This window comes from Dryobates pubescens, chromosome 4 (genome assembly GCF_014839835.1).
Source record: "Dryobates pubescens isolate bDryPub1 chromosome 4, bDryPub1.pri, whole genome shotgun sequence".
NCBI classification, from domain to species: Eukaryota; Metazoa; Chordata; class Aves; order Piciformes; family Picidae; genus Dryobates; species Dryobates pubescens.
Genome location: NC_071615.1, coordinates 16,769,165 through 16,794,972, shown reverse-complemented (window position 1 = coordinate 16,794,972; position 25,808 = coordinate 16,769,165). Strand labels below are relative to the sequence as shown.

Below are 25,808 nucleotides of genomic sequence, written 5' to 3'. Positions count from 1 at the left end.
GTCCATCCCAGTGGGTGGACTCAGGAAATTAGGTATTTCTACCATAATCCCTTGCACCACTATAAATTTTGCGGTGGGGTCTGGCACTTCCTCTTTCCTTCCCTCTCCGAGACTTGGTAACTGGGGGAGAGATCTCCCGGCCATGGGCCTGATTGGGCCCAAGGCCACAGGGGGATGGGCAGTCTCAGGCCTGGCCAGCTGAGACCAGCCTAATAGTAGGGGGCGGAGGGAGGCGCCCTGGGGGTTTTGGATGCACCCTCAGGTGGGGTTTGGAGTCTTTCTGGGTTTACTTTGGTTCCTTCCTTGTCACCATGTTTCCTTTTGTGCACACTCACTGTTCTCTATTTAAACTCTCCACTACCTTTGCAATCCGTTTGCCTGAGTCGTTATTTCTGCCTGTGGTGGGGAGGGGGTCTGCCCCAACCCATTACAGCCAGGATGCCATTGGCCCTCTTGGCCACCTGGGCACACTGCTGGCTCATGTTTAGGCAGCTGTCAATCAGCACCCCTAGGTCCCTCTCTGTTTGGCAGCTCTCAGCCACTCTGCCCCCAGCCTGTAGCTCTGCCTGGGGTTGCTGTGGCCAAAGTGCAGCCCCTGGCACTGGGACTTGTTGAATGCCATCCTGTTGGCCTCTGCCCATCTGCCCAGCCTGGCAAGATCCCTCTGCAGAGCCCTTCAGCCCTCTAACTGACCAACCTCTGCTCCCAGCTTGCTGTCAGCTGCAAACTTGCTGATGACTGTCTCAATGCTCTCCTCCAGATCATCAATGAAGATGTTAAAGAGGCTGGGGCCCAGCACTGCTCCCTGGGGCACACCACTGGTGCCTGGCTGCCAGCTGGCTGTGGCACCATTCACCACCACTAGGCTCAGCCTCCAGCCAGTTCCTAACCCAGCTCAGAGAGCTGCTGGCCAAGCCAAGGGCTGACAGCTCAGCCAGCAGTTTGCTGTGGGGGATGGTGTCAAAGGCTTTGCTGAGGTCCAGGCAGAGCACATCCACAGCCTGCCCCACATCCACCAGGCAGTCACCTGGGCATAGAAGGAGATCAGGTTGGAGAGGCAGGACCTACCCTTCCTAAATCCATGCTGGCTGTGCCTGAGCCCTTGGCCATCCTTCAGATGTGCAGTGATTACCCCCAAGATGCTCTGCTCCATCACTTTCCCTGGCACTGAGGTCAGGCTGCCAGGCCTGGAGCTTCCAGGTTCCTCCATCCGACCCTTCTTGTGCATGGGGACCACACTGGCCAGTTTCCAGTCATCAGTAGCAGGGAAGGTTACAAAGATGTTAGGCAAAGAGTAAATAGGAAAAAACCTCCCAACCCAGGCCCAGCTGGCATTGGATTCCCTTGATGCAAATGGGTCCAGGTCTGTAGAAGGAGTGGGATCAGACCTGGAAAGCGAAGCTGGAGGCAGCCGCGCGGCAGGTCGGGTGGCAGCACCAGCAGAGATGAGCTTTGGAGCATTTGATGTGCAGGGGAGAAGAGGAAGAATCAAGAGGTCTTCTCCTTCAGCAGGCTTGCTGGACAGGAAGGGGGTGTGGAATAGACCACCTCTGACCCAAGGGGACCCTTCCTCCCGGGAGGGAGAAAAACAGATCTCTCCCTCTGCCCACCTGGATCAAGTTTGTTCTGTCCAGCTGGGGGCTGGGTTCCTTCCAGCCCCTTCCCGGATGGGTGTGACCCAGCACAGAGCCCTGCTGGGCTGCTGGGAAAATCTGCCTGGAAGCAAAGGAAGACTCAATCAGCTCTCTGTAAGCAGCTAAAAGCTTTCTGCCTTTCTGGAATCCTTTGTTCCAGTGCCCATCTTTGTATTTCCAGTGGCAGCTCTGCAGTGCAGAACATGAGCTCTGTGACCGTCTGTGGCACTGGGTGAGACAAGCAGCAGGAGAGGGTCTCTGAGGAGCATCTTCCCTTGGGTCCACAGGCAGCAGGAGCCATGGTGCCACCATTGCTCTGCCATGATGAATCCACTGTGTCTGTGCATGGCTGCAGACCAGGCTGTGACAGTCCCAGGAGAAAAAGCAGAGGACTGGGATTTATTCCAAACCTCTCAGTGTGTGGATGGATTACAGTAAGCAGGCAGGCAGGGGATGAATGTCTCCTCCATGAGCTGTTTGTGGCAATGGAGGGGTCAACAACAGCAAATCCTCTTTTCAGCAGTGGTGTCTGAAGGGGAGGTGGCAGGAAAATGGATGAGGAATGGACTCTCCCTCTGCTAACAACTCTCTCTGGGAAGAACTTTCTCCTCACCTCCAGCCTAAACCTCCCCTGGCACAGCTTGAAGTTACAGTGGCATAACAAGATGCAGCTCACCAGTACAGTGACTCCCCACAACCAGCTGGTCACAGGTACTCATGAGCCAGAGAAGTTAGGGCTCAGGGAAGAGGCTGCAGAAGCCAATGTTCTGCCCCAGCAGCTGTACCTGGGCTGGTAGGTGGGACCAGCACACAGCACATGTGCAGACAGGACTGACCTCGAGTCCCAGAGGGCCTAGGGGTGATTGTCCAGCACCACTCAGCTCCAAACAGCACACTGAGGCCAGAGCTGCTGCTGTTAGCTTCTCAAATGGCCTGTGAGGAAGAGGCTTCAAACTGTGGCTGCTTGGGCTGAAGCAGTTCCTCCAGAAGCTGTGTCTGTCCTGCCAACTGTTCTGAGCAGGGCAAGTGCTGCTCTGGCCTGGGCATGGGCCAAGCAGCAAGCAGGGCTCTGCACACAGTGCAGGTTGCAAGCTGATGCCTTCCCTGGCTGACAGAGCAAACAGCCCTCAGCATGGGAGAGGAAAGGTGCCCTCCTTTGAAACAGGAAATGGTGACCATGATCAGAAGGGGGATTTATGGGGTGCCCAGAGCAGAAGTGGACTTCTGGCACCTGTGCAGTCAGCCTGAACTCTTGCACTTGTGGTCACTGCTGCTTCCTTAGGCTGCCTTGGTCAAAAGGCCTCCTGCAGTCCAACTCGACTCTCTCATCAGGTTAGACAGAACTGCAGAGAATAAACCTCCCAAAGCTGTGATTCCTGACAACAGGAAAGCTCTTTCTGCAAGCCTTCTGGGATGCTGCACCAGGGGACTGCATGCTGGCAGGCCAGGAGCAATCCCACCAGGGCTGCAAGGCAGATAATCAGCCCTCAGGCTGCCAGATGAAGCCTGCTCCCCTGAGCACACGTCTGCAGAGCACAAGCTGCTGGTTTGCTCCATGGGGCTGCTGCCTGCTCATCCTTATTTTGAGATCAGTGCTGAAAAGCATATTTGCTTTAGCAGGAGGAGGCCTGGTTATCACCTGACATTTCTGGCCTCAGTGAAGGGCCAGGTGGGAAACAGCACAGAAAGCCACCAGGCTACCACTCAGTGCTCTGCTTGAGGGACACCACAGCTGGGGGACTGTACCCAGTGCTGGGCTCCCCAGTGCAGGAGAGACAGAGATCTGCTGCAGAGAGCCCAGGGCAGGCTGCAGAGCTGCTGAGGGGCCTGGAGCAGCTCTGGGAGCAGCAAAGGCTGAGAGCCCTGGGGCTGAGAGCCTGCAGAAGAGCAGCCCCAGAGGGCAGCTGAGCAATGCTCAGCAAGAGCTAAAGGAGCTGGGGGGGGCAAGAGGCTGGGGCCAGGCTCTGCTGAGTGCTGCCCAGGGCCAGCACAAGGGGCAAGGGGCAGCAAGTGTCAGGCAGGAGGTTGGAGCTGAGCAGGAGGAGAAAGTTGTTTGGGGTGAGGCTGCTGGAGGCCTGGAGCAGGCTGCCCAGAGAGGTTGTGGAGTCTCCTGGTGTGGAGAGCTTCCAACCCCCCCTGGGCACTGTGCTGCTGGGCAGGGTGCTGTGGGTGCCCTGCTGGAGCAGGGCTTGGGCTGGGGGAGCTCCAGAGCTCCCTTCCCACTCCCACAAGCTGGGATGCTGGGATTCTGTGACTAGAAAGGGAGGCACTTTCATTATCTGCACTGAGTCTCCCTTTCCTGTCACCAGAGGTCTTCAGCAGCCAAGGGGCAGCCTGCCCTGTCCCAGACACAGAGACCCAGCAAGTGAAGATCCTGGAAGGGTGAGGAATGCTGCCCAACACCAATCAGCCCTGGGCTTTACATGAGGAGTCCAGGGGCACTGTGCTTCTTTGCAGGTGGAACTGAGGCACAGGAAGGCAAGATGGTCTGTGGAGAAGTGCAGGCAGGGGCAAAAGCAGAACCCAGGTCTCTGTAACCCAGAGAATGTGATGCTGGCTGGCCTGGGGAGAACAGGAGCCGGGAGAGCACTTCCCAGAGCAGTGCTGCTCCCCCATCCAGGAGCTCACAGCACTACAGAGCACCTGCTGACACAAGGAGCACAGCAGAGCTCTGCTTTGTCCCTGCCTCTGCCGTGCTCTTGCCTGGGTGGCAGCCGCAGCACTGACTCCTTGCAGGACACAGCCCTGTGAGCACACTGCTGTGAGTGTGGGGAGAGACCAGAGGGGCAGCTTGGCTGGGTGCTGGTGGAGGAGAAGCTCACCAGGAGCTCTCAGTGTGCACTTGCAGCCCGGAAAGCCAATCAGATCCTGGGCTGCATCAGGAGAAGTGTGGCCAGCAGGGCAAGGGAGGGGATTCTCCCCCTCTACTCAGCTCTGCTGAGACCCCACCTGGAGTACTGCCTCCAGTTCTGGAGCCCCTAGGACAAGAGGGATCTGGAGGTGCTGGAAGGGGTCCAGAGCAGGGCCAGGAGGATGAGCAGAGGGCTTGGAGCACCTCTCCTATGAGGGCAGACTGAAGGAGTTGGGGCTGTTCAGTCTGGAGAAGAGAAGGCTCCCAGGTGACCTCATTGTGGCCTTCCAGTATCTGAAGGGGGCTCCAAGCAGGCTGGGGAGGGACTGCTCAGGATCTCAGGTAGTGATAGGACTAGGGGGAATGGAATGAAGCTGGAGGTGGGGAGATTCAGGCTGGAGGGGAGGAGGAAGTTCTTCCCCATGAGAGTGGTGAAGCCCTGGAATGGGTTGTCCAGGGAGGTGGTTGAGGTGTTTAAGGCCAGGCTGGATGATGCTCTGCCCAGGCTGATCTAGTGTGGGGTGTCCCTGCCCATGGCAGAGGGGTTGGAACTAGATGATTCTTGTGGTCCCTTCCAACCCTCACTGATTCTATGATGGCCCTTGGGGCAAAGAGAAGGGCAGGAAAGCAGCACATGATTTCCCCAGAAGCTGTGGCATCCTGCCAGGCCACACTGCTAGTTCCACCCTGGAGCACACCTCCCATGGCACTGTGTCCTGCAGGCCCTTCTCTGGCACTGCTGCCTCACAAGCAGTGTGGTCAAGCTAAGGGGAACTTTTATGAGCCAAGAAGTCAAAATGGCTCCACAGGACAGAATCAGGTCTCCACAAAAGTAAATTCATCACCAATCATCATTAGCATCCCAGGTTTGGCATCCAGGGTGTCTGGAGAAAGACCAAGGGGGAAGGGTTTGGAGCTGAGGCAGAGCAGGGTTAGAGTGGAGCTGAGGAAGAAGCTGTTGAGTGTGAGGCTGGGGAGCCTCTGGCCCAGGCTGCCCAGGGAGGCTGTGGCTGCCTCCTGCCTGGGGGTGCTGAAGGCCAGGCTGGATGAGGCCCTGGGCAGCTGAGTCTGGCTGAGAGGTGTCCCTGCCCAGGGCAGGGAGTTAGGGTGGATGAGCTCTGAGGTCCCTTCCAACCTGAGCCATTCCATGGTTCTGTGACATCCCAAAGGCTGCCACTGTATTGTGTGGTTTCATTGCTCTGTCCAGCTGGCAGTGATGGCTGTTGGAGCCAGCCTGGACTGGAGAAGCTCATGGCATCTGAAGTGGTATCTTTATGAATCATCTACCCCAGCTAGGCTGCCTCACCAGGACCATCTGTGAGCTCTTCAGCTCTCCTGGGGGGGTCTGTGCTGTCCCTTCACATGCCAGCTGTGTGCCAGCCCTGCCAGAAAACCCCACAGCACTCAGTTCCCTCAAGGCCACACTGATGACTAAAGGTCAGCAAGTCCAGCTGGACATTTGCCCACCATAAAGTGCAACCCCAGCCAGTCCCCTACTGTCACTGGTGGTCCTAACCTGTATCTTGCTTCTACATTCCTGTTCAGCAAGACCTTCTGCTTCCTTCTCCTCCTGTCCCTTCTTGAGTCCCCTCTGCAACCTTCATCCCTTATTCCTCATGCCAGAGCTTGCCTTATGGCTTCTTATCTTTGAACCAGCCTTGTGATCATAGAATTACAGAACTAGCAGGGTTGGAAGGGAGCTCAAGGCTCAGCCAGCTCCAACCCCCTGCCATGGGCAGGGACACCTCACACCGCAGCAGGTTGCTCACAGCCACATCCAGCCTGGCTGCAAACACCTCCAGGCAGGAGGCTTCCACCACCTCCCTGGGCAGCCTGTGCCAGGCTCTCACCACCCTCATGGGGAACAACTTCTCCTCACATCCAAGCTGAATCTCCCCACTTCTAGTTCTGCTCCATCCCCCCCAGTCCTATCCCTCCCTGACACCCTCCAAAGTCCCTCCCCAGCTTTCCTGTAGCCCCCTGCAGATCCTGGAAGGCCACAGGGAGGTCTCCTGGGAGCCTTCTCCTCTCCAGCCTGCACAACCCCAACTCTCTCAGGCTGTGCTCACAGCAGAGCAGCTCCAGCCCTCTGCTCCTCCTTGTGGCCCTGCTCTGGACACCTTCCAGCCCCTCCAGATCCTTCCTGGCACAGAGGCTCCAGCACTGGCCCCAGAGCTGCAGCTGTGGGCTCAGCAGAGTGGAGCAGAGGGGCAGAATCCCCTCCCTGGCCCTGCTGGCCACACTTCTCTTGCTGCAGCCCAGGCTCTGCTTGGCTCTCTGGGCTGCAAGTGCTCCCTGCTGGCTCCTGCTGAGCTTCTCCTCCCCCAGCACCCCCAAGGCCTTTTCCTCAGGGCTGCTCTCCAGCCAGTCCCTGCCCAGCCTCTATCAGTGCCTGGGATTGCCCTGCCCCAGCTGCAGGACCTTGCCCTTGGCCTTGTTGAGCCTCCTGAGGTTGCCCTGGGCCCAGCTCTGCAGCCTGTGCAGGTCCCTCTGGATGGATCCTTGCCTGCAGCTGTCAGCTGCACCACACAGCTTGGTGCTGAGGGAGCCTCAGTGCCACTGTCCCTGGCACCCACACAGATGTTCAACAGGACTGGTCCCAGTGCTGATCCCTGAGGGACTTCACTTGTCCCTGGCCTCCACTTGGCCATGGACCATTGACAGCCACCCTTTGGGTGCAGCCCTCAAGCCAGTTCTGTCCCCACTGAATGCTCCATTCATGGAACCATCCTGCCCCAGCCTGGGGACCAGGATGTGGTGCAGGACAGTGGCGAAGGCTGTGCTCAGCTCCAGGTCAATGACCTCAGCTGCTCAGCCTTCATCTCTTGATGTTGTGAGCTTGTCACAGAAGGCCACCAGGGTTGTGAGGCAGGATTTGCCCTTGGTGAAGCTGTGCTGACCATGCCAAATCATCTCTGCACTATTCTTCTGCCTCAGCAGTGCCTGCAGGAGGCTCTGCTCCGCGCTCTCACCAGGCACAGAATGACACTGCCTGGCCTGTAGCCCCCTGGGTCATTCCTCTTTCCCTTCCTGAAAATGGAGTTATGTTTCCCTTTTCCAGTCTCTGGGGACCTCCCTGGACTGCCAGGGCTTTTGGAGTATGATGAAGAGTAGTTTAGCAACCTCCTCCCCAGCTCCCTCAGCACCCCTGGGTGCTTCCCATCCGGTCCCCTGGCCTTGAACACTTTCAGGTTCTTCAGATGGTTGCTGCCATGGTCACTTACCATGGGCAGTTCCTCCTTCCTGCCCTCACCTCACTCTTTGGTTTGGTACCATCTGTGGCTTCACAGCTTCAGGTCCTTGTCATGGTTATGGTGCCAGCTTGCTCTCTCCTACCCAGTTCTTACCCACCAGGTCTGGCTGCTCAGGTGCCCAGCAGATATGGCTGTAGGAGCACCTGGCCTTTATCTTGGGTTGGAACCTTGGGGGTTTAGGCTGCTGTTTTGTAAGCTGAACCCCAAGCTCACAGCCAGCCTGGTGGTAACCCATGCTGTGGGCCAACTCAGGAGGACGTCTCCAAGACCTTCTGAGTGCTGTCTAAGCCCTATCTGAAGTCCTACAGGACAAGCTCAAGACCTTTCCCTGAAGCCTTAGACCTGCCTGAGGCCTTTGCTTTGTTCTGATCTTCTCCTGGGGCTCTGCTTTTACCATCACCTTCAGGATTATTCTGTCCTAGCTCTAATACAGCTCCTTCTTTCTCTTTACAAGGTACACTCACATCTCCATCACCTGCCAAGAGCAAGCTCTTGAGACGAGTCCTCAGCATCACCTCCTCACTCAGCTCTGACTGAATGCTGTAATGGGGTCAGAAGTATTTCACTCTGTGTGCCAATGACACTTGGGTTTGGAGGTAGGACAGTGGGTGACCACAGCTCAATCTCAGAGCTCAAAGCAGCAGCAACAAAACAAGGGAAAGCTTCTGTTTATCATGGAGCTGCTGGAGAGGGGCCAGAGGAGGCCACAGAGATGATCAGAGGCTGCAGAACCTCCCCTGTGGGGACAGGCTGGGAGAGCTGGGGCTGTGCAGCATGGAGAAGAGAAGGCTCCAGGCAGACCTCAGAGCAGCCTCCCAGTGCCTGAAGGGCTTCAGGAGAGCTGGGGAGGGACTCTGGACAAGGGCTGGGAGTGCCAGGCCCAGGGACAATGGTTAGGGACTGGAGCAGGGCAGATTGAGACTGGGGAGTAGGGAGAATCCCTGAGGATGGGACAGGCTCGTTGGCTAAAATGCCTGTCTGGGTTTGTGGCCTCAGCTCTGCAGGCTCTGAGCCATCTCCACTGCGTGAGAACTGGCAACATTTAGGCTTGCAGGCTGCAAGATTTTGGTCACTCTCCAGTTACTAAACCTCCTGTTTTTCACACACCCCCCTCCCAAATCCCCAGGAGTGCCTGCTGGGGTCAGGAGCACTTTGATTGCTGAGGAGAGGAAGATGTAGCTGGTGGGAGCCGCAGTCTGTTTGCTCTGCGTGCTCCTCCTGTCTCCAAAAGGAGCTGCTGGAGGCCTGAGGGAAGGAGCCAGGGAAGGTTTCCTTTCCTTCAAACCCCAGAGAGTCTGCTCCCAGCCCAGATTTGCAGCTTCTCTCCTGAGAGCCTTGCTCCAGCCACCTGAGGAGCAGAGCCTGACAGTGACTTCCTGAGCCCGAATGCAGATGGAACGTGGTGTGGTGTAACGCGGCAGCCCACAGCCGCTGTGAATCATTAGCGGCCAGAAAAGGAAGGGGAGGCAGAGAATGTGACTCATTCTATCAGCAGCAACCAACTGCCATCAATCCCAGCCCCAGCTAGCACAGAGCCAGTGGCTGGCTGCCAGGCTGCCCGAGTTCACATGCTCACTTTAGGGAAGTGTATCCCAAGGGCAAGGCTTTGTTCCTTTCTCCCTTCCCCACTGCCTCCTCTCACCCTCTCTGACACTCTCCTCTGCTCTCACCTTTCTGCCCTGTGCTCTCCTGCTTTCCTTTGCCAAGAGAGTTTCCCATGCTCTCTATCTGTCAGTCCAACCCTGCTTTCATGGAATCATTTAGGCTGGAAAAGACTTTTAAGACCAAGCCTTAGCCCAGCAGTGCCAGGTGACCGCTCGGCCACGTCCCTCAGCACCACATCTCTATGGCTTTGAAAGCCCTCCTGGGATGGGGACTCCACCACTGCCCTGGGCAGCCTGTTTTCTTCTGCCACCCCCTCCCTGACAGCTGCTGGGCTCCCACTCCTCTGGGTTTTTTTAAACTTGTGAAACTGTCTTCAGCTGTGGGAGTAGAAACCAGACAGCATTGCTCTAGATGCAGGGCCTGAGAGCCACTTGGCACCTGAGCTCTGCTGTGCCAGCCCCTCTGCACCAGGCTGGCCTTTGACAGCAGGCACCTTTGGAGCACTCTGGTCCTGCTCAGAGGCCCTCACTGGCAGGGTTCTGCTGGACACAGTCAGCTGGCTCCCACCTAGGTGCAGAGGCAGAAGCTGGAGGACTGCCCCTGCCAGGGGGGATTTGGGCAGAGCCAGGTGATACCCAGCTGACAGTTGCTTTCCTTTCTGACTGCATGGTCAGCCCTGCCCTGCATGGAACCTGAACCACTTCACAGCCATGAAGATTCTCTGGAGCAGAGGCAGATGATCTCTGATCAGACCAACCTGCAGCTTGAGGACACTTAGAGCTGTTCCCATTCCTGTCTGTGCTGCACATCCCCTGGATGCAGAGATTTCCCACAGGGTGCCTCTTTGCTGTATTGTTTCTCTCCTTCCTTACCCTTCAGTGAAATCTAAGCAGCCTACATGGCTGTAGCAGCTACTCCAGGAGGAGAAGGAGGAGGTGAGAACACTCCTCTGTCAGTTCATCTCAGGCAACAGTGCTTCACTGGGAAGTCAGTCCTGGCTCTACAATGGCCAGGTGACAGCCCTGAGTGTGCCAGGGAGGCAGAATTCCTCTGCCAGATGGGCTGGAGTGGGGTAACACTGGCAGAGAAGGAGAGCCACAAAACCCAATTCACTCCCAGCACTGACCTTTGGTAGTGCAGACAAGCACTGCTGGAGGTGGAGACAGCACCATGCTCTGGAGAGCAGCCTGCTCTTCATCTGCCTCTGCTCTAGCTGATGGAGGACTCTGGGAGCTAAAGAAATCCAGTGTCACAACCAGGAAGGGACTTTGGTCAAGGGCTGGGAGTGACAGGATGAAGGGCAATGGACTGAAGCTTGAGGTGGGCAGATGGAGAATGGAGCTGAGGAGGAAATTGTTTGCAGTGAGGGTGGGGAGACTCTGGCACAGGTTGCCCAGGGAGGCTGTGGATGTCCCTCCCTGGAGGTGTTCAAGGCCAGGCTGGAGGAGTCCTGGGAGCAGTGCAGGAACCAGAAATGTCTCCATGGAGTGTTTATTGTTGCTTGTTATTAATCAGTCCTCAGAAGCAGTGGGCTCTGGGGGATAAAGTGTTGATAAAGACTCTTGAGAACCTTTTCCAGGGTGCTGAGACACTGGCACAGGTTGCCCAGGGAGGCTGTGGATGCCTTCTCTCTGAAGGTGTTCCCAGGCCAGGCTGGATGAGGCCTTGAGCAAGCTGTGCTGGTGGGAGGTGTCCCTGCCCATGGCAGGGGCTTGGCACTGGATGATCTTCAACCCATTCTATGTATCTAAAAGTTGTTATGGTAGGTTCTGACTCAAACCTACTTGCTGCAACAAGCCCAGGGCCACAGAAGCTTCTCTGGCAGCAGCAGAAGCCGTCTCAGTCCCTTGTCCATGCCATGAGCTGCACCAAGGTGTCTGTGACTGAGCACCTCTGGGTATGACTGAACACCTCTGGGTATGACTGAACACCTCTGGGTATCACTGCCCCTGAGGCTCTCTGTGCTCAATGAAACCAGCCTAGCACAAAGCAGCCAGCTTGGCACAGGGATCTGGGAGCCAAGGTGCCAGGCTGCACCACCACAGCTTTGCCTACCCACAGGCACCTCAGAGCCGCTCCTCACGTCTGCTGCTTCAGCCTGAGTTTAGCTGGTGTTAAAGGCTGGTGTTGGCCAACAGGCACACTCCAGTCTGGCAGGGATTTCACACCAGAGAACCCTCCCCAGCACTGCTGCACACCCCAAGGACCAGCTCCCAGCTCAGGAACAGAAGGTGTGGGCTTGGCAGCGAGGCAGTGGCAGCGAGGCAGCTGCAGCCTGTGGAACCGCTTGGCTGGGGGTGTGAGGAGCAGGCTGGGGCTGCCTCTTCCCCTGCCACCACCGAGCTGCATGCAGAGCCTCCTGCTCCTGCACTCCAGGGAGTACAAGAACCGTGTGCCCATGGCACTTTGGCCATGGTTTAGTGGCCATGGTGGGGCTGGGTTGATGGCTGGACAGGGTGAGCTTGGAGGACTTCTCCAACCCAACCCATTCCAGGGCTCTGTGATCTACTGTGTGCTGCAGACCTGTGGCAGAGGGACTTCTGCAGACTGTAGCTCTCTGGTTTGGGAATACAAAGCAGAGAGAGTGTTGCCACCCTGTGCTTTGGTTCTGAGATAGCTTTAGGCTGTTCTGGGTTAGAAAGGACCTTACAGCTGCCCAAGTCCCAGCCCCCTTTAGCAGAAGGCTGCTCTGTAAAGCCGAAGTGTGGCCCCCCTGTCACCCTGCCACAGCTCGAATCGACACAGGGCTCTCACCTTGCCCTGCTGCTGCCCTGGGAAGCAGGGTGCAGGCCAAAGCAGAGGCACAGCTCCCTGTGCTGGGGCAGGTGGCCAAGGGGCTCCCCGAGGCTGCTGCAGGAGGCGGCGCTGCTGGAGCTGCTGCCCCTCACGCCGGCCAGCGCGGAGGCGTCCCGCAGGCTGCTGCGGGCTCTGGGACCCTCACGCCTCAGGGCAGCACTGGGGGCACCTTGCCAGTCTCTGAAGGGTGGGAAGGAGGCAGCTCTTCTGTGGAAGACAAACAGATGTGTGACCAAGAGATGGAAGAGCCCAGCCCAAGGACAGCCAGGTCACTCTGTCAAAGTCAGATGGCACCTGCAAGGCTGGGTCCAGCCATGGGGCCCCCAGCACAAGGACCTGGAGCTGCTGGAGAGGGGCCAGAGGAGGCCACAGAGATGAGCAGAGGCTGCAGAACCTCCCCTGTGGGCACAGGCTGGGAGAGCTGAGGCTGTGCAGCCTGGAGAAGAGAAGGCTGCAGGGAGATGTTAGAGCTGCATTTCAGTACCTGAAGGGAACCCACAGGAGGGCTGGGGCTGCCTGTCCTGGCCCCCTGTCCTGTGGGTGGAAGGCTGGCAGCCAGCTGAGTGTTTTCACCCAGCAGTAATCTGAAATTATCCAGGGCTGGATGTTAAAGAAAGAGGAGCAGAGCCCCTGTGGGGAGGAGCTGGTACCCCAGAGCCCCTGCAGGGAGGAACAGGTACCCCAGAGGCACTGTGAGGAGGAGCTGGTACCCCAGAGCCCCTGCAGGGAGGAGCTGGTACCCCAGAGGCACTGTGAGGAGGAGCTGGTACCCCAGAGCCCCTGCAGGGAGGAGCTGGTACCCCAGAGGCACTGTGAGGAGGAGCTGGTACCCCAGAGGTGCTGTGGGGAGGAGCTGGTACCCCAGAGGCACTGTGAGGAGGAGCTGGTACCCCAGAGCCCCTGTGGGGAGGAGCTGGTACCCCAGAGGCACTGTGAGGAGGAGCTGGTACCCCAGAGGCACTGTGGGGAGGAGCTGGTACCCCAGAGGCACTGTGAGGAGGAGCTGGTACCCCAGAGCCCCTGTGAGGAGGAGCTGGTACCCCAGAGGTGCTGTGGGGAGGAGCTGGTACCCCTGAGCCCCTGCAGGGAGGAACAGGTACCCCAGAGGCGCTGTGGGGAGGAGCTGGTACCACAGAGGCACTGTGAGGAGGAGCTGGTACCCCAGAGGTGCTGTGGGGAGGAGCTGGTACCCCAGAGGCGCTGTGGGGAGGAGCTGGTACCACAGAGGCACTGTGAGGAGGAGCTGGTACCCCAGAGGTGCTGTGGGGAGGAGCTGGTACCCCAGAGCCCCTGCAGGGAGGAGCAGGTACCCCAGAGGCACTGTGAGGAGGAGCTGGTACCCCAGAGGTGCTGTGGGGAGGAGCTGGTACCCCAGAGGTGCTGTGGGGAGGAGCTGGTACCCCAGAGCCCCTCTGGGGAGGAGTGTACTGAGTTAGGTCCCACAGAGCAGCAGGTACCCACAGTCACACCTTTGAGGTGTCCATGCCCACCAGGAGGGCTGGGCATGAAGGGGAGGCAGGGCAGGGCCACGGGCCTGAGGCCAGGGCTGTTTTCTGGAGCTTCCATCACATATGGGAAAAGAGGTCAGGGGCTCCCAAACTGGAAGGCTGTGCTCCTTCTGAGTCCTTCTGCAGCAAGTGAAGGTCTGTGTTGTGTGCAGGCAGATGACTGAGCAGCCACCTTCGTCTCCCTGCCAGGACCATGGCTTCCCTGTGGGGCTCTAGTCGTGAGAAGGCTGAGAGGAGAGCTGACCAATGTCTATGAACAGCTGAGGGCTGGGGGCAAGAGGAAGGGGCCAGGCTGGTTGGTGGTGCCCAGTGAGAGGACAAGGAACAGTGGGTAGAAGCTGGCACTCAGGAGGTTCCACCTCACCAGAAGGAGAAAGCTGTTTGGTGTGAGGGTGCTGGAGGCCTGGAGAGGCTGTGGGGTCTCCTTGGAGACTTTCCAGACCCACCTGGATGTGTTACAGCATCACAGTATCACAATATCACAGTATCACCAAGGTTGGAAGAGACCTCAAGGATCTCCGAGTCCAACCTGGCACCACAGACCTCACGACTAGACCATGGCACCAAGAGCCACATCCAAGCCCCTCCTGAACACCTCCAGGGATGGGGACTCCACCACCTCCCTGGGCAGCACATCCCAATGGCTAACGACTCACTCAGTGAAGAACTTTCTCCTCACCTCGAGTCTAAACCTCCCCTGGCACAGCTTGAGACTGTGTCCTCTTGTTCTGCTGCTGGGTGCCTGGGAGAAGAGCCCAACCCCCACCTGGCTACAACCTCCCTTCATGTAGTTGTAGAGGGCAATGAGGTCTCCCCTAAGCCTCCTCTTCTGCAGGCTAAGCAACCCCAGCTCCCTCAGCCTCTCCTCCCAGGGCTGTGCCCCAGACCCCTCCCCAGCTTTGTTGCCCTTCTCTGGACACCTTCAAGTCTCTCAATGTCCTTCTTGAGCTGAGGAGCCCAGAGCTGGACACAGGACTCAAGGTGTGGCCTAACCAGTGCAGTGTACAGGGGCACAATGACCTCCCTGCTCCTGCTGGCTACACTCTTCCTGATGCAGGCCAGGATGCCCTTGGCCTTCTTGGCCCCCTGGGCACACTGCTGGCTCATGTTCAGCCAGCTGTCCCCCACCACCCCCAGGTCCCTCTCTGTTTGGCAGCTCTCAGCCACTCTGACCCCAGCCTGTAGCTCTGCCTGGGGTTGCTGTGGCCAAAGTGCAGCCCCTGGCACTGGGACTTGTTGAATGCCATCCTGTTGGCCTCTGCCCATCTGTCCAGCCTGGCAAGATCCCTCTGCAGAGCCCTTCAGCCCTCTAACTGACCAACCTCTGCCCCCAGCTTGCTGTCAGCTGCAAATTTGCTGATGCCTGACTCAATCCCCTCATCCATATCATCAATGAAGATATTGAACAGGCTGGGGCCCAGCACTGCTCCCTGGGGCACACCACTGGTGCCTGGCTGCCAGCTGGCTGTGGCACCATTCACCACCACTCTCTGGGCTCAGCCTCCAGCCAGTTCCTAACCCAGCTCAGAGAGCTGCTGTCCCAGCCAGGGGCTGACATCTTGGCCAGGAGTTTGCTGTGGGGGATGGTGTCCAAGGCCTTGCTGAGGTCCAGGCAGAGCACATCCACAGCCTGCCCCACAGCCACCAGGTAGTCACCTGGGCATGGAAGGAGATCAGGCTGGAGAGGCAGGACCTGCCCTTCCTAACTCCATGCTGGCTGGGCCTGAGCCCTTGGCCATCCTTCAGGTGTTCAGTGTGCCCTGCCCTGGGTGCCCCTGTTCTGGCAGGGGGTTGGACTGGATGATCTCTGGAGGTCCCTTCTCTGATTCTAGGCTTCCCTGATTCCCTTGTTTCCTGCACCACCTCTTCCCTGTGTCCCTGGCAAACCTTCCCTCCTGGGGCTCATTAAATAACCCCAGAGACATAGCAGAGGTGGCTCCTCTGCAGCTCCAGGGGAAGGCAGCAAGGGATGGCATTTTCTTCCCTGCACTTTCCAATCACACCCAACTCCCTCAGTTGTTGCATAAGAAGCAGAAGGCAGAGGTGCAGGCAGACACCACAGAAACTGGCTGTAAATGTTTAAAGCAATCATTGGAATGTTCTGGAGCTAAGGGCAAAACTCCCATTTGCAAACTGCTGCTGCACTGCTCAGCTCCAGTGAATGGCTCCTAAATAATGGGGCATGGGAGAGAGCACTGAAGCAGATCTGCTGCCTGTCATCTGCTAATGACTGCTGATTTCATGATGTTCTTCCTCATTCCTGGAGTCCTTCTTCATTTCTCCAGCTGTCAGGATCCATGTGCCCTGTGCCCAGCACTGGGACAGCTGCAGCTGCACCCCCACTATGGAGGCAGAGTGCTCTGATTGCTTTCCAGTGTAGAAAGCAAGGCAAGGAGACTGGAGGGGGTTCCTCTGCTGAACTTGCTGCAAGCTCACCTTGTGCCTGAGGATAAGGAAAGCATTTGCCCTGCCTCTGAGGGAGAGGAGAGCTCTTGCCCTGCCTCTGAGGGAGAGGAGAGCTCTTGCCCTGCCTCTGAGGCAGAGGAGAGCTCTTGCCCTGCCTCTGAGGGAGAGGAGAGCTCTTGCCCTGGCTCTGAGGGAGAGGAGAGCTCTTGCCCTGGCTCTGAGGCAGAGGAGAGCTCTTGCCCTGGCTCTGAGGGAGAGGAGAACTCTTGCCCTGCCTCTGAGGCAGAGGAGAGCTCTTGCCCTGGCTGTGAGGGAGAGGAGAACTCTTGCCCTGGCTCTGAGGGAGAGGAGAGCTCTTGCCCTAGCTCTGAGGGAGAGGAGAGCTCTTGCCCTGGCTCTGAGGGAGAGGAGAGCTCTTACCCTGGCTCTGAGGGAGAGGTGAGCTCTTGCCCTGGCTCTGAGGGAGAGGAAGCTCTTGCCCTGGCTCTGAGGGAGAGGAGAGCTCTTACCCTGGCTGTGAGGGAGAGGAGAGCTCTTGCCCTGCCTCTGAGGGAGAGGAGAGCTCTTGCCCTGCCTCTGAGGGAGAGGAGAGCTCTTGCCCTGGCTCTGAGGGAGAGGAGAGCTCTTGCCCTGCCTCTGAGGGAGAGGAGAGCTCTTGCCCTGGCTCTGAGGGAGAGGAGAGCTCTTGCCCTGCCTCTGAGGGAGAGGAGAGCTCTTGCCCTGGCTGTGAGGGAGAGGAAGCTCTTGCCCTGGCTCGGAGGGAGAGGAGAGCTCTTGCCCTGGCTGTGAGGGAGAGGAAGCTCTTGCCCTGGCTCTGAGGGAGAGGAGAGCTCTTGCCCTGGCTCTGAGGGAGAGGAAGCTCTTGCCCTGGCTCTGAGGGAGAGGAGAGCTCTTGCCCTGCCTCTGAGGGAGAGGAGAGCTCTTGCCCTGGCTGTGAGGGAGAGGAAGCTCTTGCCCTGGCTCTGAGGTAGAGGAGAGCTCTTGCCCTGGCTCTGAGGGAGAGGAAGCTCTTGCCCTGGCTCTGAGGGAGAGGAGAGCTCTTACCCTGGCTGTGAGGGAGAGGAGAGCTCTTGCCCTGGCTCTGAGGGAGAGGAAGCTCTTGCCCTGGCTCTGAGGGAGAGGAGAGCTCTTACCCTGGCTGTGAGGGAGAGGAGAACTCTTGCCCTGCCTCTGAGGGAGAGGAGAGCTCTTGCCCTGCCTCTGAGGGAGAGGAGAGCTCTTGCCCTGGCTCTGAGGGAGAGGAGAGCTCTTACCCTGGCTGTGAGGGAGAGGAGAACTCTTGCCCTGCCTCTGAGGGAGAGGAGAGCTCTTGCCCTGCCTCTGAGGGAGAGGAGAGCTCTTGCCCTGGCTCTGAGGGAGAGGAGAGCTCTTGCCCTGCCTCTGAGGGAGAGGAGAGCTCTTGCCCTGCCTCTGAGGGAGAGGAGAGCTCTTGCCCTGGCTGTGAGGGAGAGGAGAGCTCTTGCCCTGCCTCTGAGGGAGAGGAGAGCTCTTGCCCTGCCTCTGAGGGAGAGGAGAGCTCTTGCCCTGGCTGTGAGGGAGAGGAAGCTCTTGCCCTGGCTCGGAGGGAGAGGAGAGCTCTTGCCCTGGCTGTGAGGGAGAGGAAGCTCTTGCCCTGGCTCTGAGGTAGAGGAGAGCTCTTGCCCTGGCTGTGAGGGAGAGGAAGCTCTTGCCCTGGCTCGGAGGGAGAGGAGAGCTCTTGCCCTGGCTGTGAGGGAGAGGAAGCTCTTGCCCTGGCTCTGAGGGAGAGGAGAGCTCTTGCCCTGGCTCTGAGGGAGAGGAGAGCTCTTGCCCTGCCTCTGAGGGAGAGGAGAGCTCTTGCCCTGCCTCTGAGGCAGAGGAGAGCTCTTGCCCTGCCTCTGAGGCAGAGGAGAGCTCTTGCCCTGGCTCTGAGGGAGAGGAGAGCTCTTGCCCTGGCTCTGAGGCAGAGGAGAGCTCTTGCCCTGGCTCTGAGGGAGAGGAGAACTCTTGCCCTGCCTCTGAGGCAGAGGAGAGCTCTTGCCCTGGCTGTGAGGGAGAGGAGAACTCTTGCCCTGGCTCTGAGGGAGAGGAGAGCTCTTGCCCTAGCTCTGAGGGAGAGGAGAGCTCTTGCCCTGGCTCTGAGGGAGAGGAGAGCTCTTACCCTGGCTCTGAGGGAGAGGTGAGCTCTTGCCCTGGCTCTGAGGGAGAGGAAGCTCTTGCCCTGGCTCTGAGGGAGAGGAGAGCTCTTGCCCTGGCTCTGAGGGAGAGGAGAGCTCTTACCCTGGCTGTGAGGGAGAGGAGAGCTCTTGCCCTGCCTCTGAGGGAGAGGAGAGCTCTTGCCCTGCCTCTGAGGGAGAGGAGAGCTCTTGCCCTGCCTCTGAGGGAGAGGAGAGCTCTTGCCCTGGCTCTGAGGGAGAGGAGAGCTCTTGCCCTGCCTCTGAGGGAGAGGAGAGCTCTTGCCCTGCCTCTGAGGGAGAGGAGAGCTCTTGCCCTGGCTCTGAGGGAGAGGAGAGCTCTTGCCCTGCCTCTGAGGGAGAGGAGAGCTCTTGCCCTGGCTGTGAGGGAGAGGAAGCTCTTGCCCTGGCTCGGAGGGAGAGGAGAGCTCTTGCCCTGGCTGTGAGGGAGAGGAAGCTCTTGCCCTGGCTCTGAGGGAGAGGAGAGCTCTTGCCCTGGCTCTGAGGGAGAGGAAGCTCTTGCCCTGGCTCTGAGGGAGAGGAGAGCTCTTACCCTGGCTGTGAGGGAGAGGAGAGCTCTTGCCCTGGCTCTGAGGGAGAGGAAGCTCTTGCCCTGGCTCTGAGGGAGAGGAGAGCTCTTGCCCTGCCTCTGAGGGAGAGGAGAGCTCTTGCCCTGGCTCTGAGGGAGAGGAGAGCTCTTACCCTGGCTGTGAGGGAGAGGAGAACTCTTGCCCTGCCTCTGAGGGAGAGGAGAGCTCTTGCCCTGCCTCTGAGGGAGAGGAGAGCTCTTGCCCTGGCTCTGAGGGAGAGGAGAGCTCTTGCCCTGGCTGTGAGGGAGAGGAGAGCTCTTGCCCTGGCTCTGAGGGAGAGGAGAGCTCTTGCCCTGCCTCTGAGGGAGAGGAGAGCTCTTGCCCTGCCTCTGAGGGAGAGGAGAGCTCTTGCCCTGGCTGTGAGGGAGAGGAAGCTCTTGCCCTGGCTCGGAGGGAGAGGAGAGCTCTTGCCCTGGCTGTGAGGGAGAGGAAGCTCTTGCCCTGGCTCTGAGGTAGAGGAGAGCTCTTGCCCTGGCTGTGAGGGAGAGGAAGCTCTTGCCCTGGCTCGGAGGGAGAGGAGAGCTCTTGCCCTGGCTGTGAGGGAGAGGAAGCTCTTGCCCTGGCTCTGAGGTAGAGGAGAGCTCTTGCCCTGGCTCTGAGGGAGAGGAGAGCTCTTGCCCTGCCTCTGAGGGAGAGGAGAGCTCTTGCCCTGGCTGTGAGGGAGAGGAAGCTCTTGCCCTGGCTCTGAGGTAGAGGAGAGCTCTTGCCCTGGCTCTGAGGGGGAGGAGAGCTCTTGCCCTGGCTCTGAGGTAGAGGAAGCTCTTGCCCTGGCTCTGAGGGAGAGGAGAGCTCTTGCCCTGCCTCTGAGGGAGAGGAGAGCTCTTGCCCTGCCTCTGAGGGAGAGGAGAGCTCTTGCCCTGGCTCTGAGGGAGAGGAGAGCTCTTGCCCTGGCTGTGAGGGAGAGGAAGCTCTTGCCCTGGCTCTGAGGGAGAGGAGAGCAATTGCCCTGGCTCTGAGGGAGAGGAGAGCTCTTGCCCTGGCTCTGAGGGAGAGGAAGCTCTTGCCCTGGCTCTGAGGGAGAGGAGAGCTCTTGCCCTGGCTCTGAGGGAGAGGAGAGCTCTTGCCCTGCCTCTGAGGGAGAGGTGAGCTCTTGCCCTGGCTCTGAGGGAGAGGAAGCTCTTGCCCTGGCTCTGAGGGAGAGGAGAGCAATTGCCCTGGCTCTGAGGGAGAGGAGAGCTCTTGCCCTGGCTCTGAGGGAGAGGAAGCTCTTGCCCTGGCTCTGAGGGAGAGGAGAGCTCTTGCCCTGGCTCTGAGGGAGAGGAGAGCTCTTGCCCTGGCTGTGAGGGAGAGGAGAGCTCTTGCCCTGGCTCTGAGGGAGAGGAAGCTCTTGCCCTGGCTCTGAGGTAGAGGAGAGCTCTTGCCCTGGCTCTGAGGGAGAGGAGAGCTCTTGCCCTGGCTCTGAGGTAGAGGAAGCTCTTGCCCTGGCTCTGAGGGAGAGGAGAGCTCTTGCCCTGGCTCTGAGGGAGAGGAGAGCAATTGCCCTGGCTCTGAGGGAGAGGAGAGCTCTTGCCCTGGTTCTGAGGGAGAGGTGAGCTCTTGCCCTGGCTGTCAGCCTCTCCTCCCAGCAGCAGTGGATTGCCTGTGGTGCAGATTGTGTCACACCCAAGCCTGCCAGGAGAGCTGCCTGGCTTCACAGGCAGTCCAAGCCTAGAGAAAGGCAAGGTCCATGCTCTGTAGCTGCTGTTGCTCTGTTGATGCTCTACATCAGGAACTACTAACACTCCACCTGAGCTTTACCCAGGCCCCATAGCTCCACTGCACAAGTGGAAGCAAGGAAATACTTGGCTGGCATGGGGCAGGGTTTGAAAGCTCTGCTGTGTAAAGGCTCAGGGATTCGAGTTCAGGCACCCACGCTGCCCTTCTTGGTGTCTCATCCAGGCCCATCTTCTGTGGCCAGGGGATGCTGATTACTGAACTTCAGTGGACATTTGGCACTGTGTCCCACAGCATCCTCCTGGAGAAGCTGGCTGCTCCTGCCTTGGGTGGGTAGAGGCTGCACTGCCAGAGCTGCAGAGGGTTCTTTATGTCCTGCTTAGAGCCAGCTCAGCACAGCAGGCTCTGAGCTTCAGCCTGGATGGGGAATGTCTCTGATAACTGCGATTGAATCCAGCTCTGATGACACCCAGGGACACACAGCATCTGGGGAGACCTCAGAGCAGCCTCCCAGTACCTGAAGGGCTCCAGGAGAGCTGGGGAGGGACTTTGGACAAGGGATGGGAGTGCCAGGATGAGGAACAATGGCTTTGAGCTGGGAGAGGAGAGACTGAGAGTGGAGATGGGGAAGGAATTGTTGGCACTGAGGCTGGGGAGACTCTGGCACAGGCTGCCCAGGGAGGCTGTGGCTGCCTCCTGCCTGGAGGTATTCAGGACCAGGCTGGATGAGGCCCTGAGCAGCCTGTGCTGGTGGAGGTGTCCCTGCCCATGGCAGGGGGCTGGAGCTGGTGATATCTGAGGTCCCTTCCAAGCCAAAGCACTCTATTAATTATCCTTTTTCTTCTTTGTTGTGGGAGAGAAATTCTGATTTCTCCTACCTTGAGATTCTGGCAAAGAGCAGGTTGTACCATGGCCAAGACTGAGAGGGTACCAACAAGCATCCAGAGAAGCCCAGGGCTGCTGCTGTGCTCCAAGAGGAAGCCATGAGGGAAGTCCCAGCAGAAGGCACAGGGGCTGCACAACACTGAGCAGAGGCAGGCAGCAGCACATTGCAGGCTGCAGCTGTGTGCAGCAGGATCATGAATCCTGAGCTGTCAGAGAGACAAATGACCACCTCCACCCTCTCTTTCTGGCTTACTGTGTGTCCTGCTCTCACTTCTGACACCAGAAAAAGAGCCTTTGCTGCCAGATGAGCTCAGAGAGTCTTCTGGAGTGGCTCCTGGCTACAGCAGGGAAGCAGAAGCTGCAGGAAGGATTTGTGTCTCACACACAAGGTGCTCCCCAAAGCCATGAGCACTGCCAGACACCACCCTGAGCCCTGCCCCCAGAGACAGGCTGCAGATCCTGGCACCTCAGGACACGGGGCAGTGCCCATGCTGCTGCTGGGCTGCTGGGTTGGGGCTCAGTGACCTTAGAGGTCTTTTCCTATGCCAACAATTCAATGGTCTGTGTTTCTGTGTCCCTCCTGCCATGCCCCAGCCATGCCTCAGCCATGCAGCTCTTCTGTGCCTGCAGCCTTGGATGACCTTCTGTAAGTGCACAGAGATGAGGTCCCAGGACAATTGTCTCACCCACAGATGGGTCATGGCCACATGGAGCCCTCAGACTTGCTCTCAGGGGTTCAAGGAATGGTTTGGTTGGAAGGGACCTTAAAGACCATCCAGTTCCACCCCCCTGGCACTGGCAGGATCACCTTCCACTAGACCAGGTAGCTCAAGGCCTCTCACTACAGCTCTTCAGACAACTTTGTGAGGCTGCAGAGTAGACTTGGGGTGCCAGACATGTGAGACCTGGACCACCTCAGATAAAGACAAGATGGGAGCAACATCTGGAAAGCAAAGGGCAGGATGAATCTGTCCTTTTGAAGCCTGTTTGACAGCTTCAGCTTGGATTTCAAACCATCAAGCTGCTGGCCTTGGTAGCTGCCATCTTGACCACGAGGCTGCTGGAACACTGCAGCAGGTTGCCCAGGGAGGTGCTTGGAGCCCCATCCCTGGAGATATTCCAGGTGAGGCTGGACAGGGCTCTGGGCAACCTGATCTAGTGGAGGATGTCCCTGCTGAGTGCAGGGGGTTGGACTGGATGCCCTCTGGAGGTTCCTTCCAACCCAACCCATTCTATGACTCTGCTGCAGGGTGCATCCTGCTGGGGGTGGTCTGGGGGAGTGGATGCAGAAGTGCTGCTGTGGGTGGTTGATTCCTCCCTGACTCTCATTGCAGCTGCACCACAGTCAAGTCTTCCAAGCTTTGGCATCAGCAGAGACTTTGGAGGAGAGAGCACAGCCGTCCACTGACTGAGAGCTTACAGGTCCTGCTTACAGGTCAAGCTGTGCTGCTCTCCAGCTTGCCCAGCCTGTGCTTTCCACCCACACAACATTGCCTGGCCTAGCTCAGGGACTGCTTAAAGCTGCTCATTGGCTTCTTCTCACACAGCATGAGAGCAGAAAGGGAGAGGCTGAGTGGCTGTTGATATGCCAGAGGGACCTGGGCAGGCTATAGAGGCAGCTGAGCCTTCTTGTGCAGCCCATGGGGGCACTGATCTACAGAGTCCCTGCAAATGGCTCTCACTCCCTCCTCAGAGACCATTCACAGAGTTAGAGCAGTCCCATACCTAAGTGACCAGCCCTGTCCTGGGCTGAGCCCCAGCAGTGTGGGCAGCAGGGGCAGGGAGGGGATTCTACCCCTCTGCTGTGCCTGCTGAGACCTCCCCTGCAGTGCTGGGGCAGCTCTGGAGCCCTCAGGTGGAGCAGGGCCAGGGGAGGCCACAGCAGTGCTGGGAGGCTGGAAGCCCTCTGCTGGGAGGCCAGGCTGGGAGGGTTGGGGCTGTGCAGCCTGCAGAGGAGAAGGCTCCAAGGAGACCTCAGAGCAACTTCCCATACCTGAAGGGGCTCCAGGAGAGCTGGGGAGGGACTTGGTACAAAGCCAGGGAGAGACCTGGTATAAAGCCATGACAGGAGAAGGGGGATGGCTTCAGCCTGGAGGAAGATGGATTGAGATGAGAGCTTCCCTTGAGGGTGGTGAGGCACTGGGACAGGCTGCTCAGAGGGATTATGGAGGCTCCAACTCTGGCAGTGTTCCGGGCCAGGCTGGATGAGGCCTTGAGCTACCTGGGCTGGTGGGAGGTATCCCTGCCCATGGCAGGGGTTGGACTGGGTGATGCTTAAGGTCCCTTCCAACTCAAACCATTCTGGGACTCTAAGGAATTTGCTGCCTTGAGTGCCCAGAGCAGCAAGGGCCCCAGCTGGGGCTGGGTCTACACAGCAGCAGTCGTTGAGTTCCGATGTCCTCAGCAGTGCTCAGCTCTGTGCTGCCTGCTTCCTTCAGCTCTGGCACTAAGAGCTGCAGCTCCCAGAGCTGCTCTCTGGGAACCCACAGGGCTGCCCTGCTCACACAGCTCTCCAGCAGGGCCTGCACTCCTAGACATCCAACTCCAGGGAGTCCAGCCTGTGCTGCTCGAAGGTTTTGGCAGCACCGAGTTACAGCTCGCTGGCAACCTTAGCTCCCTGGGCCCAGCTCTGGGATTCTTCTCTCTGCTTAGCCAGAACTGAACTGACAAAATTGTGCTGGAGCTCTGCTGGGGTGAAAAGAGAGGAAGGGAACTTGGTGTGCTTTGGTCTTTCCACACTGGACAAAGAACCCAGATCTGGGACAACAAGAGGGGAGCTGAGCAATGCTCAGCAAGAGCTAAAGGAGCTGTGTGGGGCAAGAGGCTGGGGCCAGGCTCTGCTGAGTGCTGCCCAGGGCCAGCACAAGGGGCAAGGGGCAGCAAGTGTCAGGCAGGAGGTTGGAGCTGAGCAGGAGAAAGTTGTTTGGGGTGAGGCTGCTGGAGGCCTGGAGCAGGCTGCCCAGAGAGGTTGTGGAGTGTCCTGGTGTGGAGAGCTTCCAACCCCCCCTGGGCACTGTGCTGCTGGGCAGGGTGCTGTGGGTGCCCTGCTGGAGCAGGGCTTGGGCTGGGGCAGCTCCAGAGCTCCCTTCCAGCCCCTGCCTGCTGGGGTTCTCTGCCCTAAGTCAGTGTTATTGTCTCAAAAGAGAAAGAACAAACCTTGAGCAGGAGGTCACCAGGGAAATGAACTGAAAGAGCAGCAGGTAGGAACCTGGTCACCAGGAGGTGCAAAAGAAGCCACTGCCTGGAACTAGCCAAGACCTCATTCACCTTGCCTTTGGGACAGAGGTTCCCCTTCTTGGAAACTTCCCTGACACACATCCCACATCCCACCCTGCTGTGCCCTGGCAGGCAGCTGGGAGCTCAAGGAGATGCTCTGCAAGGTGACCAGTAAGGTGCTGGGCAGTGGGGGCTGCACTCTTTGGGGCTATGTCCCAGTGCCCAGAGCAGCTGGGAAGAGAGCAGGAGAATCCCAGCATGACTTGGTGGAACAGCAGGCAGAGTCAGGGAAGCACCAGCACTGGGTCTGTGCCTCTAATGCTTAGGAGCAGAAAGTACTTTCCCTTGATGCTCAGATGAAGACATCCTCCTTTTGTGCTGACAAGGGACGTTGCAGTTAATAACTTCCAGAGGGATTATGCCACTCCTCACCTAACCTGGGCCTTCAGTGACTGCACTGGGAGCTTGCTCCTAGCTCAGAGGTGAATTAGCGTGGGCCAAGGGCTGCCTCAGCCCAGACCAGCAAGACAGAAGCAACGTTTGGGGTCAGAACAGCCTGAAAACACACCAAGAACCAACAGCTGGGAGCAAGGCTTTGGCTCATGCAGTACCAAACAGTGTTAGAGGCTATCACAGGTCCTGCTCACCGTGGTGCTCTGAGCCATGCTCAGAGGTAAGCACTGCACAAGCACACAGCAGCTTCACCTCCTGTCCCTCTGCCTCACTTCTATCCCTTTGTCTCAGCAGCGTGGCAGGGCTTTGTCTCAGACTCTGAGATACCCAAACAGCTGCTCACTGCTCCTCTCACCTAGAGCAGGGCTGCAGAGCAGGGTCTGGACAACAGGTCTGAGGGACCTGGGGGTGTTCAGCCTGGAGAAGAGGCTGAGGGGAGACTTCATTGCTCTCTGCAGCTCCCTGAGAGAGAGCCAGGTGGGGGTTGGGCTCTGCTCCCAAGGAACAAGTGACAGGGCAAGAGGAAAGGGCCTCAAACTGCACCAGGAGAGGCTCAGGCTGGGTATTAGAAGCAACTTCTTCACTATGGCAGTAGCAGGCTCGTTGGTGCACATCCTTTGCCTCCAAATGACTGCACAGACCAGGCATGGGTCACTGGGGCTGCACAAAACCTCCCAGGCAATGAAGCTCAAAGGGTAGCTGCTGGGTTTTCTGTGCAGCACCTGTGGCTGTGTTCTGATGACTCTTGGGAAGTTCTCAGCTGGTGCCACTTTGTAGAGCTGCAGGGCAGACAAGGGGATTAGCTGCTGCCTGCTGAGAGCCTGG

The 25,808-nt window shown here is 58.4% G+C and overlaps 1 protein-coding gene across 1 annotated transcript in view; it reads right to left on the bottom strand.

The window, feature by feature from the left end:
• The window catches only part of DNAAF8 (dynein axonemal assembly factor 8), a 111,781-nt gene that overhangs the window by 45,956 nt on the left and 40,017 nt on the right, over positions 1-25,808 (bottom strand). Inside the window, 2 exon segments of the mRNA XM_054161256.1 lie at positions 10,471-10,577; positions 12,099-12,347. Coding sequence (XP_054017231.1) covers positions 10,471-10,577; positions 12,099-12,347 — 356 coding nt within the window.